We start from the raw sequence: 23172 nt of genomic DNA on the forward strand, positions 1-23172 counted from the left end.
CAGCTCAAATTTCCCTTGGAGAGCCTTTGACAGACCATTCATGCGAAAGCACCCCCTCCTGCGTCATTCTGTATCGAATTGCTCCAATTCTGAAAAGCACTTATTACCACAGACCAATACCCGCGGTTAGCAGGCACTTGACAAATACTTATTAAATTAATAGATATTTCCCCAAAGCAGCCTTTGTGTTCCTCTATTTTAGCATTTTTCACACTACACTGTAATTACCTGTTCCACCCAGCCATAGTACTCAACAAATATGACAGAAGGAGATGAAGGAGTAAATCAATGCATGTCAAAACAGCACTGAAACAGTCACTACATAGTAACACTTTTAACAGATTAAAAACACATTAGATATAAAAGCTGCATTAAATGATAAAGATTCTTCAACACTTCATTCTTATGACCAATAACACATAGCAACATTACATAAATAAAACACCAAAGAATAGGGAATATACTGGACTGGACTGTGCCCTCTGTTGAAGCCCTAACTCCCTATGTGACTATATTTGAAAACAGGGACTATAAAGGGTCCTTCTTATTTTCAGACTCTACATCCGTGGATTCAACCAAACACAGATCAAAAATAGCCGGAAAACAATTACTGTGCTGGAACTGAACATGTGCAGAGTTTTTCCTTGTAATTCTTCCCTAAACAAGTTAGCGTAACAACTATTTACATAGTACTGACATTGTATTAGGCATCAGAAATAACCCAGAGATGCTTTAAAGTACATGGTACGATGTGTATAGGTCACAGGCGCCATTTTAAAGGATCTGAGCACCCACAGATTTTGGCACCTACAGGAGCAGGCAGTGTTCTGGAGCCAATCCCAAGGATACAGAGGGACAATAGTTAGGGGGAGATGAGGTCCAACCAGCTGGGGCCCACGATTAGTGTCCTCATGAGAAGAGCACTCTTTTTCTATCATGTGACGACACAGGGAGAAGGCAGCCAAGAGAGGCCTCACCAGAAGCCGACCCTGTCAGACCCCCATGTGGGACTTCAGTCTCTAGAACAGTGAGAAAATAAACATGTGCTGCGTAAGCCACCTAGTCTCCAGTATTCTGTTATTTTGTATTAGTCTCAGCTAATACAGGGGGAAGCAAAATTCAGTTAATAAGCACAATACTCAATTTTTAAAAGTATTAACAAGTTCTTCAAAATATGCTGTCAGAATTCTCATGCTGAAAACTCTACAATAAATCAGGAGGATATACACTCTTTCACTCCCAAGCACTGGCCTCTCATGGCACAGTGTGTGGCACACTGGCACCGTGGCCTCTGGTGATCTTCCTCCTGTCTCTTCCTATCCTTAACACTTACTTACTCATCGGATCTCAGAGGAGCCTGGCTTCCACACAGACCTTTTAACCAGGTCAAATGCCCATCCTGACCACGGACGCCCGAGGCACAGGGTCCGTTTCCTCTGTAGACCTTGCTTCAGCTGTCTGTTGACATTCATTTGCAGACAATCTGATGTCACCTGGACTAAATGCTTTATGAAGTCAAGGGCCATGTTTATTTTTGCTCCCCATTCAGTGTCTAGTACCTAGCACAAGGTCTGGCATATGAAAACATTTCCTGAAAGAATAAATGAATGAGAGGGAGTACTCTTATTTCTAAGGTCATTCCAATCCCAAAATGGTCTCACTATGGATAACTCAGAGGTGACTGCTACTACAGTTGAACTGTGTAACATGCTGCTGAGCCTGCTGCTTATTTACAGTTCAGACTCCTGCTTCCCGACTCCCGGTTGCTTTCAACAGCACCTACTTCCTTAATACAAATGTAATTTGCTTATCCAACTGGAAGAGACAGATGGCAATCACCAGGCTACAAACAAAATACATGGCTTGGCCATAAAATCTCTTATTATTGAAGGATGTATGTCACCAATTAATAAGTCCTCTGACCCCAAGGTTCCTTTAATAAGGGTGGGCCTATATATGAGGATTTAGACAACATGTGGCACTCCTCGGCCATGGGTGTGAGGGGAGACTGCAGTGCCCAAGGAAATGGAGGAGCCGTAGGTGTTGATGCAGGTCCCAGCCTGGCTCTCACACAAGACGAGTAACAGAGATGTGTAAGAATGAATAGTTGATGAATATTTACTTAGGATTCTTATTTTGGTATTGCTATGTTTCAATGAGTACACTATAACTTGTTTTTTATTAACTAGGATAGGAAACAGGTTATTAAAAAGTATCTGTAAGGAACATATTTCTTGGAAAAGAAACTAGTTCGTTTGCGGCACTTTCACGTTAAAGATAGGGCCATTTCACTCATAACCATTTCCATTTCATCTCTGCTTACATCCTAGTAAGTCACTTTTAAACAATTATTTTAATGTGGAGCACACTCTAATGTCTATTGAGAATATTTTAAACTCAGAATTACATCTTAAATTCCTTAAATTAAGTCTATGTATTTATTTAAATTTAAGAATGTTGTTACGTGAGCTGGCGCCACGGCTCACTAGGCTAATCCTCCACCTTGCGGCGCCGGCACACCGGGTTCTAGTCCCGGTCGGGGCGCCGGATTCTGTCCCGGTTGCCCCTCTCCCAGGCCAGCTCTCTGCTGTGGCCAGGGAGTGCAGTGGAGGATGGCCCAAGTGCTTGGGCCCTGCACCCATAAGTACCTGGCTCCTGCCATCGGATCAGCAGAGTGCGCCGGCCGCGGCAGCCATTGGAGGGTGAACCAACGGCAAAGGAAGACCTTTCTCTCTGTCTCTCTCTCTCACTGTCCACTCTGCCTGTCAAAAAAATGTGAAATGGGATTTTTTTTAACTTCTAAAACTTATCATAAAAGCATAATTCCTTAGAATTTCCACATATTTTGTGTTTCATTGATATGTGAAGTTTTTTCAGTCTCTGTTATAAAGTGCTTCATCACTCAATACATAATAATGTTTCTGATCTGAATTTATAATTTCTGAAACTGAAACAGCTTTAAAAAAACCTGAAGAATCTTTAAAGTCTAAAATATTCTAAGTCCTCAAGAGAACAAAAAGGGGGAAATATAAAGTTTATTCATTAAAATAGTAATTGTTCTCCATCTGAAGCCTGCAGCTCGACATGGGTTGTGGAGACGAGAGAGACAGGCCTGGGGGCACGGATTCACCCCGGGTCTCCCTGCCTATTTGAAGAGCTGAGTCTGGCACTCCCTTCACTCACCTCAGTGGACTTTCCTCCCCACTAAATCTTGCTCTTGTGCCTCCTCTCTCTACTGGGAGAGACCCACTCAAAGCCTTCACGTTAGGCATAACCCCTTTTGAAAAAGTTCCTTTTTGCCTTATGAGAAGAGAGGTATGTCCAGTTTCTGGGTATGTCTTATTCTCTAGTATTTCAGTGCACTGATGATGAAATTTATATAGCAAAGAATATCAGGTTACTTAATGTGCTCAGCTCCACCCTAAAGGGAACGTACATGTTTATTCATAAAGCAACACATGCCACACGTAGAGCCAGCTGGAAACTGTGTGAGCAGCAATCCACGTCATGAGATTGAACCTGTTACCTGAGTAGGGCTTTGAAGACTTAAATCTAAACCACAGGTGAATTCTGTATGATGCTCCACTGTTTCAAGAAGAGGATCAGGCCTTGAAAAGTTCCAGAATCTGTGAAGATAAACACAAAGAAACAGTGCTAGTACAAAAATGATCTTCTAAAACCTTTATACTAAGAAAAATTAAGATAATCGACTTAACAAAGATTTTCTCAAAATAGTCTCAACCAATTTATAAATGCAGAGCTCCACTACTAAAAATCTAGTAAGAAAAAAAGCTCTCCGTTCCACTGTATCAGAAAGCAAAACAGAATTATTAATCAATCTAGCCACATAAAATATCATTGTGTTCCCATTAGTACAGCATTTGATAGACGCGTCAGTTTTAAACAACCATTTCATACTGTACAAGGACATTTGTGATGAGCGACACTGTGCCTTTGTAGCAGTTTCCGAAAGCACTTACGGCTGTAACACAAGCATACTGGATTAGCTGAACTCTAACACTTTGATGTTAAATACTACTTCATTTCTCAACAAGGGACTTGAAAAGACCTTAGGTTCAAGTCATATTTCAGCAGCAATTCAAATCCTTATGAAAACCTCCTTAATTCTAAAGCTTTTTTTTTTTTGAGGCACAGACTTATTACATTCTTTATCAATATAATTTCTAGAATCAAGAAAGTCAGAAACGTGTTTCCTGAGCTAATATTATGTATTCTACTCCTCCTCTATATACTGGGGGTGGTAATATTTACCATAATACAGCTCTGATTTCTACTGTGCAGAGAATTTGGCCCTATTTTCAATACACAAAATAGTACTTTATTTCTAAAGCTTTTTTTTGTTCATCATCATTTTTATTTGGCTCTAAACATACCATAAAAATGACATATTCAGAATCATAGAATCAGATCCCAATTTAACTTCTCTAATGAGCTACAACATGGCACACACTGAAGGTTTGGCAGATCCCTTTGAAGCAGAGTAAACACACAGAATCAACAGTCACAGTTTGTTTAACCTGGTGGTATTATTTTCCTAATAAATACAGAGTTGGCCCTATTAACTTCTGAAAAGGATTGTTGCTATGGATAATTCACTGTGGGGTACCAGAGAGACAACGAATAAACAGCTCATTTATAAGATTACTAAAAGCCACAGATATTTAGGCAGAGGGATTTACTTCTGAACATCTGTCTGTTCAAACAACCGAGGGAACAAGCTATAGGCTTTCTCAGAAATCCTGAAAGTGGTCTCCTCTGTCTTCACATATTCGTCTCTTCAGGTCTAGACACTGAATTGTACCAAAATCAAATTTCCTTGATAACGTTTAAATAAGCAAAAGTAAACATGAGATTGTATAATTTCATTTCTAAAATATGGTTATTCATTGATTTACATGATTTGAAACAATAACCAAATTATTTTGCATATACACACGATGTTCCAAAAGCAATTCAAAATAGTTTGTAAAATATGTATTTCATGACAAAAGAAATGAATTAAGGGAAAATTAAGGGTAGGAAAGAAGCTGGAAACTTCAATGGGATTGGTAAATAAGTTATATATACTTGACAAGCCAGGACCTAAAGATACTAACTTTTCAAAGAGCCAAAGGAAAAGGGAAAATACAATCGGGCCCCAAATTCAGAGTTCTACAACCAAACTGGCCCTGGAAGGTTCAGAAGGAAACTTTCCCTTGGGAGTTCCCTACTAAGGAAACACAGAGATGTTGTTTCAGGGCCCAGGGAGTAGTGCAGCTGTGAAGTCAGCACCCGGGACACCCCCATTCTGCAATGGTTGAGTTGCCTGGTTAGAGTCCTGCCTACTCCTGGGAGGCAGCAGATGATGGCTCAAGTACTTCCACCCCTACCACCCACATGTCAGACCCAGATGGGAAACCCGAATTCAGTCCTGGCCTCTTGACTTTGGTCTGGCCCAGCCAGGGCTGTTGTGAGCATTTGGGGGAGTAAATTACTTGGGCCCTAGCACCCACATGGGAGACCTGGAAGAAGCTCCTGGCTTGCTTGCTTGCTCACTTGCTCTCTCTCTCTCTCCTTCTAACTCTGCCTTTCAAATAAACAACATATTTTTTTTAAAATCCAATTGAATCTGCTCTAATACACAACTAAATGGGCAGTCAAGACCTCAGAGAATTCTACACCAGAGTCACAGACATCATGATTCTAACCTTGGGATAGACCATCTAGTATCAGTCTTACTTTCTGCAAAAAATTCATCAAACAAAATGCAAGTTAACTCTAAAGAGGCTCTTTGGTAGAGAGAGGGTTAGTGTAGTGAATCGCAGAGAAACACTCCTCTCCATTCTACCACTTCACAGTTCTGACAGAAATCACAGGTACACAAAGCATATACCTTACGGTGTAAAAATCACGAGAGGTTCATTTTCAACAGCATGCTCACTAGGTGCCTAGTTCAGCATTTTAAAAGCAACTGAAAGTCCTACATAAAACATAAAACAAACAACAACCATCACAAAAACTTGGAAAGTATAGCAGTAAATGGAATAATGAAGCCAGCCTTTGGCTGGAGAGGATTTGCTTAACATGAGGAACTTAGGCTTCAAAATTCTTAACCTCAAGGGGATCAGTAGCCAGGAAAATCAGAAGAAATTTGTATTAACATGTATCTATTTAAAATAATTTATTTATTTAAAATAATTTAAATAATATTTAAAATAAATAATATTTATAATTAAATATCTATTTAAAATAATTTAAATATTATTTAAAATAATTAAAATAATTTAAAATAATAATTTAAAAATAATTTTAAAAATTTACAATTTATTTATTTATTTATTTTATTTTTTGACAGGCAGAGTGGACAGTGAGAGAGAGAGAGACAAAGAGAAAGGTCTTCCTTTGCCGTTGGTTCGCCCCCCCAATGGCTGCCGCGGCCGGCGCACTGCAGCCGGCGCACCGCGCTGATCCAAAGGCAGCAGCCAGGTACTTCTCCTGGTATCCCATGGGGTGCAGAGCCCAAGCACTTGGGCCATCCTCCACTGCACTCCCTGGCCACAGCAGAGAGCTGGCCTGGAAGAGGGGCAACCGGGACAGAATCCGGCGCCCCGACCGGGACTAGAACCCGGTGTGCCGGCGCCGCAAGGCGGAGGATTAGCCTAGTGAGCCGTGGCACCGGCCCAAAAATTTACAATTTTTAAAAATCATTTCCAAAAAATTTATTTGAGCCAGTGCCACAGCTCACTTGCCTGCAGCTCTGGCACCCTGGGTTCTAGTCCTGGTTGGGGTGCTGGGTTGTAGTCCCAGTTTTTCCTCTTCCAGTCCAGCTCTCTGTTGTGGCCTGGGAGGGCAGTGGATGGCCCAAGTGCTTGGGCCCTGCATCCCATGGGAGACCAGGAGAAAGCACCTAGCTCCTGGCTTCGGATCGGCGCAGCACGCTGGCCGGAGCGGCCATCTGGGGGGTGAACCAACCGAAAAGGAAGACCTTTCTCTCGGTCTCTCTCTCTCACTGTCTAACTCTGCCTGTCAAAAAAAAAATATTTGATGTACTTGAAAGGCAGAGTTATACAGAGAGGGAGAGATAAAGAGAGATTTTCCATCTGCTGGTTCACTCCCCACAAATGTGCCCCAACAGGCAGGGCTAGGCCAGGCCGACACCTGGAGCCAAGAGCTTCATCTGGGTCTCCTATGTGTGTACAGAAATCAAAGTTTTTGGGCCATCTTCTGCTGCTTTCCTAGATGCATCAGCAGGGAAACAGAGCAGCCTGGATTGGAACTGACACCCAATTGGGATCCCCCATTGCATGTTGTGGGTTAACCCACTGTGTCACAATGCCGGTCCCTAAAAATTATTTTTAAATATAGTAAATTACACAAACTAGGTTGAGAAAGCCAAAAGCTAAGCAAAACGTCAGTACACTATAATTTATGTTTAAACTGCTACTGGCTTTTTAGTAACAAAAGAAATATATGTAGTTCTTTCCTCATTCCCTCCGCTGCTAACCACTGTTAATAGCCTGATTTGCATGCATTTTCTATGTATCTCCATGCCAGTTCCACCAAGCAAGGGTGAGTCAAGGGGAGGAGCTGACAGGAGGAAGGGGGGTGTTTCTCCAGGTTTTCTCATGTTCTCAACTCTGGGAACAGGCAAGGAGTCTCTCCCTGCAACTTTCTTCTGGACTCAAGGGTCTCTTAAGTGCTATGTGTTCAGCACCTATCACACACGTAAAATGGGCTCCTTTTTATTGGGAGCAGTCAAACTACATCTACCAGTAAGTGGTCCATAAGACACACTATATTTAAGTGAAATGTTTGTTTTAGTCTAGTATATAATACAACCTGGTGCCTTTTTGTCTCTTTGCTGATGCAATTACTCACTCTTTAAGCGCTCTCATGGGAAGTAAATAGACTTGCTAGGCCTCCAGTGATTAAAATATTACAGAACTATATGGACATTTTTCATTTAAATTGGAGAACATAATGCAACATCAGAATACAACTTGGGTGAGTTACTTTTTGTCTTTTGGTTCCACAATTATTTAACAAACCAAGTATGCAGCACTCTATTATTTCAAAAATTAGGCTGCAATTACTTCTATTTTACTCAAATGTAATCTGAAATTTCTGCAGTAATAGTTTTGAAACGTAGCCAATACATGAATTCAGCAGAGGGTTTAAACTATCTTAAGCTCTTCCTTTTTCTTTCCTGTCCTTAACTTACATGAGTTAGGCATTAATTCTTTGCCAATCTTTGCTAACTATGAGAAAAGTATAGGGAAATGTAAGGTGATTTTTCAATGCCTTGCATGTACATTAATTTCAGTTGTGTTTTATAATCTTAGGCACAATGCACCATTATAATCCCCTCTGCTTCCACTGCTTGGGTCTAACAGTCTAAAGAGCAACGATCAATGGCCTCGGCCTTCGTGCAACTGTTTGGTGGAATACACTATTTCATTTTGTTTGTTTTGAAAAATCACCAAAACATAAATGTATGAGTAACTACAATTGTCAAATACTCCAGGAGAAAATGCAGGATGAAATAAGAATGACAACACAAAGAAGCGACATTCAGCTGAAAGCTCAAGGTTGAGGATTTGGTCAGGTGTACAGCAGCAGCAGAGAAGCTTGCCCCCTGGTCAGCAAGGAGCCTGGTCCTTGTGACAGAGACAACCTGGGGGACCTGGACCAGGAGAGGAGAAAAATGTCACCAGGGGAGGTAAACAGGGCCAGATCACACAGGTCTTATAAGCCGTTTGAAGAATTTGAGATTTTTCTCTTAAACAAAACAATCCTCAACTCTTCCCTAAAACACTGGAGATTCATTAATTTATAAAGTAATTCTTATTTTTTTTAATTTATTTGAAAAGGAGAGAGAGAGAGAGAGAGAGAGAGAAAGAGAAACCACCTCTCATCCACTATTTCAATCTTCAAATGCCTGCAATGGCTAGGACCACGGGCCAAATCCAGGATCCAGGAACTCAATCCAGGTCTCCCACGTGGATGGCAAGGACCCGCCACTTGAGCCATCACAAGTGCCTCCAAGGGTATGCATCAGCAGACTACTGGAAGCAGAAATGGAGCCTGGGCTCCCCGAGCACTTTGACGTTGGACCCAGGTGACCCAACCAGTATCTTAACCACTAGGCCAACTGCCTACCTCACTGAAGGGTTTTAAGCAGCAATTTATATGGTTTGTTTTGCCTTATTTAAAACTTTTTTTAGTAATTTTCAGAAAAGTTTTAAATTTATGGAAAAATTGTGAAGACAGTAGAGAGGATTCCTGTGTGCCCCAATAAGCAGTTTCCCCAAGCACTGCCTGTTTTGCTTAATGTGGTCACTTTTGTCTTTAAAGAAGAACAGACTTAAGGGCCCAAGAGTTAGCACAGGGAAATCGGTGGTTATGAAGAGATGATAGCAGCTTATACTTAAGGTGGTGACAATGATGAAGAGAGGTTGAGGAACTGGAGATACATGCATATTCAGGGAGAAGAATGAACAAGACCAGGTGGTTAATGGAATAGAAGAAATAAAAAATGACGTCCAGGTTCCAACCTCTACTGCAGCACTTATAATAAAAACCTCCATGCATTTATTACTTTAGAGATCCATCTCTACCTGGCACTAACCTCCCTGAATTCATGGATATTGTCCTATTCATCTTGCTGTATAAAAGAGTCTCACATATGGGCACACAAAGAATGTTTCACAAAGGAATGAATAAATTAATAAACCAAATGAGAATATGAAGGACAAGACAAATAACAAAGGCCAACCTCACAAATAATTTTTTAATCTTCCACAGATATAGCTCTGAAATGACAGCCCAAGGATTCATTATATCAGACATTCAGGAAATAAACATTCCTCAACTTTGCGTCTGAAAATTCCAATGGAGGGATCCAGAACCTTCTTTCCAGGCATGTTGATACCTTACTGGCTATTTGGATACCACCAACTAAAGCAGTACTTCCCAACCTTGTCTCGACAAAGATTTGCTCAATTCCCATTAGAAACAACAGTGCTTTCAGGCAGGAAGTGAGCAGAAGGAAAAAGCCAATATGGCACTGGTTCTCAACCCTGACTACCTTGGAATCAACTGAAATTTTTTTTTTCCAGAATACTGATGTATGAGAGCCACAAGCTAGAAACTGTCATTTAACCGCTCTGGGGTATGGCATGGGCATTAGGAGGTGCAAACATTCTCCAGGTGATTATAATCAACAGCCAAAGTTGAGCCTCCTGACATGGGTGGGAGTCATCACCCACTGAGAATCACTGATCTAATCCAGTGATTCTCAAACTTAGATTTGAATCAGAATTACCTGGAGGGCTTGTTAATCCCAAACTCAGGCTCTCTGCAGAAAGGATAGAAAATAAATAAGAAAAAAATCGTAAAACAGAACTTGCATTAGAAGCCAGCTCCCAGTTGATGCTGAGGCAGCTAGCCCAGGACCAACACTGTGAGACCTACAGATCTGAAATTTGTTACTGGTAAGAAAGTATTACACTGTGGCTCCAACCACTAACCGAAGGCAAAACTCGGGATGGACAAATGTATTAGACACAAAGAATAGGATAGGCAGAGACTTTCACAGGAAAGTTATTTCATATAACTGGATTTAATTCTTCTGTATATAAAGATAATTAAAAAATGAATCTTAATGAAGAATGGAATGGGAGAGGGAGTAGGAGGTGGGATGGTCTCCGGGTGGGAGGAGGGGTATGTAGGGAAGAACCGTTATAATCCAAAAGTTGTACTTACGAAATGTGTATTTATTAAATAAGAGCTTTCTATATATAAAAAAAAACTGGATTTGATTAACTCAGCAACTTCATCAAGAAAAGGCTGCTCCCATCTATATTACTGCCAAAAAGCAATGGCACAGAGTCAGTGCTAGGTGCAGCTGCCCACCAGTGAGCACAGATGATCTAGGACTGACTTTGCCATTTTATCAATCTCTCCTCAGCAAGGAAGAATCAACACATCTAGCATTTCACAAAGTATGCATGGTGCTTTCACATTGTTTTTTAAAGGATTTATTTATTTATTTGAAAGGCAGAGTGGCAGAGAGAGAGAGACAAAGGTCTTCCATCCACTGGTTCACTCTCCAGATGGCTGCAACAGCAGGAGCTGGGCCGATCTGAAATCAGGAGCCAGGAGCCAGGAGCTTCTTCCAGGTCTCCCAAAGACCTGAGCCATCCTCCACTGCTTTCCCAGGTCATAGCAGAGAGCTGGATCGGAAGTGGAGCAGCCGGGACTCGAACCAGCACCCACATGGGTTGCCAGCACTGCAGGCGGCAGCTTTATCTGCTACGCCACAGCGCCGGCCCCTTTCACGTTGTTTTATACTGCCTTTGATCATCACAAAATCTAATTTTCAAGATGGATTCAATAGGTACAATAATTTTCATTTTTAGAGATGAAGATAAGCTCAAAGAGATTAAGCAACTCATGGTAATACAACTACTCCAAGGCAGCCCAGAGCGCAGGCTATGGACGTCATGGCCAGTATGATTTTACCAAAACATGCTGCCGTTCACTTTTCTGCCAGGCCTGAGAATTTAGAAAATGGGTGAGAAGGATTTTTTAGGTGAATGTTCAAAAGGGCTTCTGCCAAATCAGGCTTCCCTCAAAGGACATAGAAAATTCCATAAGCCAAAGTCCATGCCAAGACTCCATTAGCCAGTCAATTTGCATTTAAAACCAATACACTAAGAAAATTATGAGCCAGAATAAATCTGAACTCCCATGACAAGGAGTTTAGGAATTCCCTTTCCTCTCCAATATTTTATATGCACTTCCTACATCCTCTCATCTACTGTTATCTCTTCCTAACTTATGTATCACTCAACTGATCCGTTCTTTTTATACCCACAGACTCTGAATCTTTTGCAAGGAATACACCCAAAGTAAAACACATGGAATCATGATCCCATTATTTTATTGTCTGTGTCAGTTTTGGATGGGATTAAAAAACAGAAATTGTAGTTTAGCTAAACAATTTTGTTAAGTGTTAAACTTCCATTCACTTAAAAATTTTATAGACTGCTAGTTCATTTATCTGTGCCATAGGATTGGAAAACTTTTGTTTTTGTGTTCAGAACTTACAATAACAAAATAAAGTTTAAAACAGAAAAGCACCAACTGTCTGCTAAATGAATATAAGATTAACATGGAGAAAAGAACAAAAAATTTTCAAAGATGACTTTTAGTACAATCTATCACAAACATCCAAAGACCACACCATACTAGGAGACTTCAAATTTTCTGTGAAAAAATTGAATTAAAAGATAGCATGTGGGGCTGGCACTGTGGCTTAGCAGGTTAAGCTGCCATCTGCAGTGCTGACATCCCAGATGGGCACCAGTTGAGTCCTGGATGCTCCATTTCTGATCCAGCTTCCTGCTAATAGCCTGGGAAAGCAGCTGAAGATGTCCCAAGTGCCTGGGCCCCTACACCTACATGGAAGACCTGGATGATGCTCCAAGCTCCTGGCTTTGGTCTCGCCCAGTCCTAGCTGTCATGGCCATTTGGGGCATAAACCCACAGATGGAAGACTTCTGTCTCTCTGCCTCTCTCTCTATGTAACTCTACCTTTCAAATAAATAAATCTTAAAACAAACAAAACAACCAAAAGACAGCATGCATCTTCCATCAACTTTTTAAAGTTTCTTCATGTTTTCAAATGTTCAAGGTTAACTATAATATGTTTTAGACTTAAGTTTCTGTATCAAAATGAGTTAATTATTCTATTTCAATTAAAACTGTCATTAGATCAGTATTTTAGAGAGGTAGACTCCACTCCACCACAATAAACACTATGCCCAGGAACCACGTACCACAGAGTCAGAGTACTTTGACAAATTGAAGAAAACCATTAGGCTGAAGGAAGACTTGCTCTGAGAATATTAATGGCTGCAATCCACAGACATGCAGATGACTTTCTGAAGAATGCCACATCTCAACAAGAAGGAAAAGGGAAAAAAAGAAAAACTTCTATAGGTCTGTTCATAGTTTACTAGTACAAACTGAACAGTAATTAAATAATTTTTTGCAATTCAGTTCCAAATAAATATTTTACTAAAAACAAAACAAAACTGGAAGAACTTGCCTCATGAAAGAATATCACAGTTTCAGTGATGAGAACAGCCTATGAGGGCACGTGTTGTGGTGCAATGGGTTAACCCGCCACTTGGGACTCCCACATCTTACACTGCAGTGAGCCTCAGCTACTCCATGCTTCCCATTCAGCTTCCTGCTAAAACACATGGAGGGTGGTAGACGATGGCCCAGGTACTTGGGTTCTTGCCATCCACATGGGAGGCCCAGATGGAGTTCCTGGCTCCTCGATTCTGCCTGACCTAGCCCTGGCTGTTGTGGGCACTGCCAGAGGATGAAAGATTCATCTCTCACTCGCTCTCTTCCTGTGTGTACATTTGTCTCTCCTCTGTCACTTTGCCTTTCAAATAAAGAAAGAAATCCTTAACATTTTTACTTTTCAAAAAAGGATAGTCTATGTACATTTGAACTGTAACCAATCTCAGAATGTGGCTAGCTGGAGCAAAAGTGCATTTTACCTAAGTACTGATGGAATATGTGATCAGACAAGGCTGTGTTTGAATTTCATTCCATGCCAAAATACTGAAAATCATTAAACTTACAACAGTTGCCACCTGAGCTCTGGTCATTTATTATCTCTGTCACCATGAAATACCTAATGTCCTCATCTCGGCAGCTAGGCACTTATGAATAAACTCACTGGCACTGCCAGGCTGTGGCATGTCAGCAAAGCCCGCAATGGTCTCCTCTACTCCTTAATCAGACAACTCTCCTCCGTGGAGGAGTGACACAGGGACGGGGCTTGAGGAAAGTGGGGAGACACACAGCCAAACGTGGAGACAGAAAAACAGAGCACAGCAAATCACTGTTTTCTTTTTTCTGCAGACTGCATGTGCAAGCCTGAGAAAAGAAAGAAAGAAAAAAGAAAACAAATCAGTCTGCAGAAAAAGGAAGGGTGATGAAACAGGCACTTGGAGGAAAGCAGCTGCGGTACCTCCCTTGGTCCTGCTACCCCGGGCTCTGCGGTACCTCCCTTGGTCCTGCTACTCCAGGCTCTGCAGTACCTCCCTTGGTCCTGCTACCCCAGGCTCTGCGGTACCTCCCTTGGTCCTGCTACCCCGGGCTCTGCGGTACCTCTCTTGGTCTTGCTCCCCCGGGCTCTGAGGAACCCCATACCCTGACACTGTTATTTCACTTCTGTATTTGAGCTGCTACAAATGGTTCCTATTTTGCACATGATGCATGTTTATGTACACTCTTGCCCTAAATGATACAGTGGAGAAAGGTAAGGGACTCGGCTGAATCTTAAGATAAAAACAGATTAACAATTGTGGTTTTTTCATCCTTTGTAGAGTTCATTTCTGTAAGTCAAATCTCTAAGAATTTAATTTTAGAATACTTATGTTGCCACATTCCAGATCAGGGTTTCTGGATGGACTTCAAGGGTCACTGACTTATCTGTGACTTCTTAGGGAACACAGTAAACGTCCAAGGCCTTCTACAGTTGACCTGAATAAATAGGTTTAGCATGTGTGCCAGTGGCTAAGTGAAGCAAAGACTGGGGTTTTCTGCTCAATTACCATTTTTTAAAAAACTATAATTGCCAGATTAGAATTAAGACTTATACAAAGAACCACAGGCTTCCTGTCATACTTCTTTATCAACTCTTCACCTCAGAGGCAATCACTTGAGATTCTTCTAGTTGTTTCCTCTGATATTTTACTCTCTATTTCTAAATAATGTGCTCACAGAATTCATTGATTTTTTTTCATTTTCTGATATTATCTTGTGACTTTCTACCACAGAAAATGAGGCAAAGCAACATCACCTACATTAGAAAATACAAATACTTGTATATTCAACAAAATTTACTCAGTTGCCTTAATGAAACTATACAACAGAATTTTCAAAAAATTATAATATAAATTGAGAAAATCCATAAATTTTCTGTTGGAACTAATCAGCACAATTCAAAGTTCAAAGCAGTGACTTACCCGGCATTACGCTAAGGCTTAACATTCCTTATTCCTTTTAGATTTATCTGTGTATTCATGCGCTTGCATTAGGTTGTGAATTAGACATGCATTTGGTTTGATTCTTGAAGAAAAAATTTAGCTCTAAATAATACTGAAAATGTTCTGTAGTTTTAAATCAAGCTACTTAAAATCAGAAGTCCTACAAAGTCTTTTCTAATTAATGTATGTTGTTTAGTTTTATAGGAAATTATTTCCATTTTTCACCTGACATTTAGCTTATGAAATTATACCTCAATTCATGAGAAGATCCTTCCAGTACAGTACAACAATAATTAACAGAAGGCTTTTTTTTTCATTTACACAAGTTAAATGGAACACTCTTTTGAGACATATTACAAAACTAACTTACCAACAAACCTGAAAGTTACTGCTTCATAACCCATACTTTAATACACAAGTATATAAAACTCAGATTAGTATGTTGCATATTACAACAGATTACAGAGAAAAACAGAAATGTCTATCTATAACTGTAGCTAACAATCAAGATACCAATATAATGGTTCCAAAGTTATTATATGACACAATTTTCACTCTCATTGGTATTGACTTAAACACAATAAAATAGCTGAGATTTCTCCCTGTAAAGTATTTCCTCATCCAAACAGGGCTTTCCACTTTAAATCAGTCTTATTAATGACTACTTTCACATTAGTAGAGTAGAAACCATAATAAAATGCAATTGTTTACAAGCTTTTATAGCCAAAGGGTATGGTAATTTTCCATACAATTTAAATTTACTTATATCTGTGAACATTTACTTGGTACATCCATGTCCTAGGGATGAAATAGATGAATCCTATTCTATAATCAGGCTATGTGCTTTATTAACACAAAATATATTCAGTACTAAAACATCCTTAAAAGCATTAGATCTGGGAAGCTAAAGATTGTATGGTAATTTTTAGAAAGGAAACCAAAGATGGCTCCATTGAGATGCTTTCCTGATGTCAGCGGTGAAGTCTGCAAACCTTTGCCATGAAGCAAAAAATGGGACAGGGTTACAAAGACATTTATATCTACTAAGATATCTGAAAGGCATGGAACATTAAACAATCTCCCATCACCTGAAGAAACCACAGTTTCTGCAAATGTTAACAATGAGTGTCGTATCACGAGCTACACTTCACATGGCTTGAAGCACAAATGCAGAGAGATTTATAGCAGGTGCAGTGAGCGTCTGACACCGTGCAGGAAGGAGCTCACACTCAGCCGCCTGTCTCACCTGTTTACTCTGATTGACCTTTTTTTCACAGGGAAAGGGGAGCAGGTGAAGTTGACAGGGAAGGTCTGTGAGACAGAGTACATATTCAGCTATACTATGTGTTGACTTTGCCTGACCTTTTTTTATGGGGAAGGGGAAGAAAGAGAAGTATCTGCCTGTGGAAATCTCTGTGCTAATAAACATAAGGATCAAAAAAGCCCATCAACCACACCGAAGTTAAGACACTTACTATATAAAGGCAGATCCCGTGAGTGTAAAGGTGACAAAGACAAAAGGTATTTCTGTATCTGAGGCTGTGTTAAGATTCTCAGTTGTCTACAATCCAATTAAAGATCATTTTCCTGCTTATGCAATACAATATAGCCATTTATCTTATTTCATAATTAAATACTACAAGTCAATTTATTAGAAGCCATTAGAAACATCTTCAGTGGCTTATTTTGCATGAACAAATGCAATTCAGTTTTTTCTGATTTTTTTTTTAAATTATCAACCTTGGGGCCGGCGCTGTGACGCGGTGGTTTAAAACCCTGGCCTGCAGTGCCCACATTCCATACGGGTGCCAGTTCGAGACCCAGCTGCTCCATTTCTGATCCAGCTCTCTGCTATAGCCTGGGAAAGCAGTAGAAGATGGCTCAACTCCTTGGGCCTCTGCACACACAAGGGAGACCTGGAAGAAGCTCCTGGCTCCTGGCTCCTGGCTCCTGGCTCCTGGCTTCGGATCAGCTCAGCTCTGGCCATTGCGGTCATTTGGGGAATGAACCAATGGAAAGGAAGACTTCTCTCTCTCTCTCTCTCTGGCTCTACCTCTCTCTGTAACTCTTTCAAATAAATAAAAATAAATCTTTAAAAAATTATCAACCTTAAGAAAAAAAATCAAACACCTAATACCCTTCATCTAGTTTGCCAACTGTTAAAAAATTTTATATTTTATCTTTCTCCCTCTTCACAAACTTATGTAAAATAATTTTAAGACATTTATTTATTTGAAAGTCAGAGTTATAGACATAAGGGGAGAAACAGAGAGAGATCTTCTGTCTACTGGTTCACTCTCCACATGGCTGCAACACATGAGGCTGGGCCCGACAGAAGCCAGAAGCTTCTTCTGGGTCTCCCACATGGGAGACAAGGGTCCAAGAACTTGGGCCATTTTTTTGCTGCTTTTCCCAGGCCATTAACCGGGAGCTGGGTCAGATGTGAAGCAGCTGGGACATGAACCAGCACCCACATGGGATGCAGGCATTCTAGGCAGTGGCTTTACCCACTATGCCAAAATGCCAGCCCCAACATAAAACAGTATTTTTGCTAAAGCTTTTAAAAATAAATTACAGATATCATGACTTCAGAGTCTTTGTGATTTTGCTGAGTTTTAGCAATTTTGATCAGAAATATATTTATAATAATATGGTACTATAGATAAAGTTTGAAGAATATATGTTTGAGTATATGGGATTGAAAAAGAAAATAAAAGTTACTGTGTCTCTAATGTGGGCTGGGCACTATGTAAGAAGCTTTCCATCTTTGTTGACATTTACATTTCCTAACAATTTATCTCGGGGCTGGCATTGTGGCATAGCAGGTTAAGCCACTTCCTGCAATACCGGCATCCCACTTGAGCACTGGTTCAAGTCCCCACTGCTCTACTTCCAATCCAGCTCCCTGGTAATACACCTGAGAAAACAGTGAAAGATGGTCCAAGTGCTTGGGCCTCTGCTACCCACATGAGAGACTGAGATGGTGTTGCCTCCTGGCTTCAGCCTGACCCAGCCTTGGCTATTGATGCCATTTGGGGAGTGAACACACAGATGGAAGGTGTCTTTCTCCCTCACTCTCCATTTCTCCCTGTAACTCTGCCTTTCAAATAAATAAACCTTTTTCTTAAAAAAATAGCAAAACAGCAAAAAAAGGACAATACATCTCATGATTGACAAAAAAGCCTCAGGGAGGAGTTGTGTGCATAAGAAATTAAATGTAACTAAATTAAATTTTATAATATATAAATATACTTTTTAAACCTATATAGGTACTACTGCAGTAATTTAGAGGAAAAGATTTAAATAGGTGGCAATGAAGTAGAAACGGTCACTTGGCTATGGATGTAAACAAAACGCCCCCTATGTTCAACTTCACACTGTGTGACCACTGTTCTGGTTCATGCTGCACCAGGTTCACCAGGTTCACTTCCCCTACCTCACCTTCACAGTGTGATAAAATTGTCCATGACAAAGCTCCTTGGTGAGTTTAAGCAATGCAACTGTCTTAATGTAGAGTGGGTAGGGCATTAAGGCATAAATGATTAATACCCAACTCTCCCTAAGGTACTTACACACAAGATAAAACAGGAAACGCATTACTGAGTATTCTCATTCCAAACACCTGCCATTATTCTTAGCGCTTACTACAAGTCAAGAGCATCTACGGGGGCCGGCGCTGTAGCGAAGCGGATTAACGCCCTGGCCTGAAGTGCCAGCATCCCATATGGGCTCTGGTTTAAGTCCTGGCTGCTCTTCTTCCAATCCAGCTCTCTGCTGTGGCCTGGGATAGCAGAAGATGGCCCAAGTCCTTGGGCCCCTGCACCCACGTGGAGACCTGGAAGAAGCCCCTGGCTCCTGGCTTCAGATAGGCGCAGCTCCGGCTGTCGCGGCCAATTGGGGAGTGAACCAGTGGATGGAAGACCTCTCTCTCTCTCTCTCTCTCTCTCTGCCTCTTCTCTCTCCGTGTAACTCTGACTTTCCAACAGAAGCACCTGGCTCCTGGCTTCGGATCAGCGTGGTGCACCTGCCGCAGCGTGCCGGCCGCAGCAGCCATTGAGGGGTGAACCAACAGAAAAGGAAGACCTTTCTCTCTGCCTCTCTCTCTCTCACTATCCATTCTGCCTGTCAAAAATAAAATAAAATAAATAAATAAATAACTCTTTAAAAAAAAAAAAAGAGCATCTATGGATACTACCTCATTTAACCCTCTGAACACTGTCACCAGGTAAGCACCACTTCCCAGCCAGTAAATGGAGGAGGCAGCCTTTCATCCCAAGTCTCACTCAAAGGGCCACATGCTCACTCCACCTTGTAACAGGTGTCTAACCCACTGAACTTGCCTAAAGGTCTTTAGAGAATAAGGTAAGTGGAGGGACAGAGATGATTCTAGAGATCTTCCTACCCTACTTTGTACTTGCCTCTCCCCCGAAAGAAGCAGATGACAACAAAAGGCCATGCTGCGACTGTTTGCTTTCACTACCATAAAACAAAAATGAGTAGTTCACCTTTGAAGGCTAAAGCTGAAATGGACCTCAGACCCAAGGAAACTAGTCTTCTATCACCACTCATTCTGCCAGACAGTTACCCAGCACTTAGTATGCTCCAGCAACTGTGTATATTAGCTCATCACAGAACTTACGCGGTAGGAACTGTTATCTCCAGCTTTTGGACGAGGAGCTATATGGTTTTAAAATAACTTGCTCAGCATAATTATTTAAGTATTAGCAGGCAGTCTGGCTCCACAGCCTGTGGTCCTAACTGCTATGATACTAGGGAATGTGCCAGCCCCCGAGTACTTCATTAAATATGTACCTTCTATGACTCCATATCTATACTTGCATTTGTGACCATATAATCTCCCATTACATGAACGAAACTGACACGATCAGGGTTCCCTCAGGCGTGTTCGTACTTTTCTCCAAGTCTTTATTCTTATCATTTCCCCAGTAAGAATTCCAAAATGTCTATTACAAGGGCTGTCATATAAGATATTCTATAAACATGCTTGATGTTAAAGCAGAGCACAGCTGTACAATTTTGTAACTGAAAAGTAGCTTAACAGTTGAGCTGGAAACATTAGTGCTGCAGGTATGGGCAGAGAGAGATTCCCATCATACAAACTGTGGATGACTACAGCTGGGTATCATTAAAACTAAAATTCACTTCATGTTTTTTTCACCAAAAAAATCTTTAAAAATGAAGTGGTTATTTTGTTTTATTATTACGAAAGATCACAAATTTTTAATTTTGATTTAAGGGTTAGAATACTTACAAAAGTATCATGAAACCAAAGAATGTTACCTTATTTGAGGCTATCATGATTTTTTTTTTTTTTTTTTTTTTTGACAGGTAGAGTTAGACAGTGAGAGAGAGACAGAGAGAAAGGTCTTCCTTCCAGTTCACTCCCCAAATGGCCGCTACGGCCAGCGCTGCGCCGATCCGAAGCCAGGAACTGGGTGCTTCCTCCCGGTCTCCCATGCGGGTGCAGGAGCCCAAGAAATTGGGCCATCCTCCTCTGCCCTCCCAGGCCACAGCAGAGAGCTGGACTGGAAGAGGAGCAACCGGGACAGAATCTGGGGTGCCGGCACCACAGACGGAGAATTAGCCAAGTGAGCCACGGCGCCTGCTCTTCCATGATCTTTTTAGCTTTATCAATTTATGGAATTTACATCTTTAAATATCTGAGAAGTATACACTACCATGTGGAAATGATAAACTGTTACTCTCTCTAAAGAAAACACATAACAGAAGCAGCTTTTACCTTCGTTTGGCAGCCAGACATACCTGGTTTACTGATTTCTGATTGCTTATCAAATGATCTGCTTGATAAGAAACCCAAAACAGCCATTCAGAGCTCAACTCATGCTTATGGATGGTTAATAAAGCCAATAAGGCTCGACAAGGAAGAGAAGTAACCTAAGAGAGGCTACACCAGGAGGAAGATAATGAGCCACAGTCTTTGATGATGACATTCAGAGAAGGATGGAACTCATTCACTATGAAACATATTAGATTCTGTACCAACCTGAGTGAAATTTAGAAAGAATGAATGTATACTTTCATGCAGTACAGTGCTCATTACCAGAAGGAAGTTCTGATATTTTTCATAAAGGTTGAAGTTTTTCTTTAACTAAAACCATGGTAAATAATAGAAAGTGCCATGTTATATATGACATGGTAGATTTTCATTATTTAGTGAAACATAATGAATTACTAAATAAGTAAAGAACTCAAAGCTTCTTCCTCTACAGGGTATGATACACATCTACACAAAACAAACACAAAACTTGCATTTCATAACACTAAAATACCCATGAATCTTCAACTTTGATATAACACCCACCAAATGTTATATGAAAATGCTAGAATGAAAATTTTAAAGTTTGAAAAACTAGGGCCCAGTGTTGTGGCAGCAGGTTAAGTTGCTGCCTGCAACACCAGCATCTCATATGAGCACCAGTTCAAGTCCTGACTGCACCACTTCTGATCAAGCTCCCTACTAATGTGCTTGGTAAAGCAGCAGCAGATGGCCCAAGTCCTTAGGCTTCTGCCCCATGTGGGAGACCTTGATGGAGTGCTAGGCTCCCAGCTTTGGCCTGGTTCAGCCATAGCTGTTGCAGCCACTAGAGGAATAATCCATCAGACGGATAATCTTTCTGTGTCTCTCTGTAACTCCACCTTTCACATGAATAAGTTTAAAAAACTAAACAAAATGTTAACAATGGGCACTTATATTGGAAGAGCCTGCATTATACAGAGTAGCTATCCAAAATCTAACAATGATAGCTGTGTAATTATCAGTGCTAAAAACTAAATAGCTTACTATTGGTCTTATACCATAAATCTTTTTTTTTCTGCTGAAATTATTTTTCTGGCACTAAAAACACCAATTCAATCAGATGTAAAATTCTTCAGAGGATAAATTTAACTCATATCACGTGGGATAAAATTCGACCAAAAACGCACTTTTTTTGACCTTTCCATTTGGTGGTCACCACACAGAAATAATGAGACTGGATTCACAAAAAATCATTAGTGCAATTAAAGTCTTGTCAGCATGTGCTGAGTTACAGATATTCAAGTTCATACACATAATGAATATATCCAAAAATGAAAGTTTTTCAAATGATTTGATTTCCCTTTTTATTTATTTTCCTTTTTATAAGTGATAATCCAATATTGGAATGCACAATTTCTAGCCTCCAGTTATACTTCGTATAGAGGTAAAACAGTACTGCTAGAGCTACAATGTATGTTAAAATTAAAATTCTATTTCTGCAAATGAAATGACACTGTTCTTTTTAGTGCCTGTGAAGGAATTTGGTTTAAAAAGTTTTGCACTCTGCTTCATATTTGGAAAAATATTTATCAATCTCTCAGAAGAGGGAGAATTCCAGGTCTCAGAGTTTGTTTGATGAGGAATAATGTCACCATTAGCTGACAGATAAACAAGCAAGACCAGCAGGAAACAAGGAGCTCAGTGTGAGACATGCCTGGGGGACACTCAGGGCCAATGGCCAGCACTCGGATAGCTGAATTTGAAGGGCTAAGGCGCAAGCCCAAAGAGGGCACAGCTGGAGACAGGGGCTGGGAGTCTTGGCTCATATTGGGTGTGTAAATGAGAGCTAAGCCAAAGGGACCCTGTCATGGTTAACGGGAAGGAAGGAGAGGCCACAACAAAGCACAAGAAGAAAGGGTCAGAGGAGAACAAGGGACAGGAAATTTCTGGAAGGGACGTCTCATCAACAGTGTGATACGGCAGCAAGGCTCAGCATGACAAGTGCTGACAGGTGGACCAGATTTGGTACGACACAGACCGCTGGTGGCTCTTGCCAGAGCGACCTGGGTAGAGCAGTGGAGGCTGAAGCCAGGGTGGGCTGAGGAGTAAGTGTACATGTAACCCTAAGTGTCTGAGCCTATATGCTTCCAAGGGTCTAATGCCTCTGAGTGGAAAATTTTAAATAATCTTACATGAACTAAATTTCATTATATTTAAAATTAATGTAATAACATTATTGATAGATAAATTGGTATTTGGAAACATTTCATTCCATGTGAAAGCAATTTCTAGGTTAGATTTTTTTTTCTTCACAAG

The 23172-nt window shown here is 40.7% G+C and overlaps 1 protein-coding gene across 2 annotated transcripts in view; it reads right to left on the reverse strand.

Annotated features, from left to right (window-relative positions):
• The window catches only part of PEX7 (peroxisomal biogenesis factor 7), an 80293-nt gene that overhangs the window by 16927 nt on the left and 40194 nt on the right, over positions 1–23172 (reverse strand). For both annotated transcript variants that reach the window (XM_089332629.1, XM_002714756.6), the window contains one exon: positions 3527–3626. In XM_089332629.1, coding sequence (XP_089188755.1) covers positions 3527–3626 — 100 coding nt within the window. The remainder of the gene's footprint in view (positions 1–3526; positions 3627–23172) is intronic.

Source organism: Oryctolagus cuniculus, chromosome 5 (genome assembly GCF_051225735.1).
Source record: "Oryctolagus cuniculus isolate XC-2025 breed Fujian yellow rabbit chromosome 5, ASM5122573v1, whole genome shotgun sequence".
Taxonomy (NCBI): domain Eukaryota; kingdom Metazoa; phylum Chordata; class Mammalia; order Lagomorpha; family Leporidae; genus Oryctolagus; species Oryctolagus cuniculus.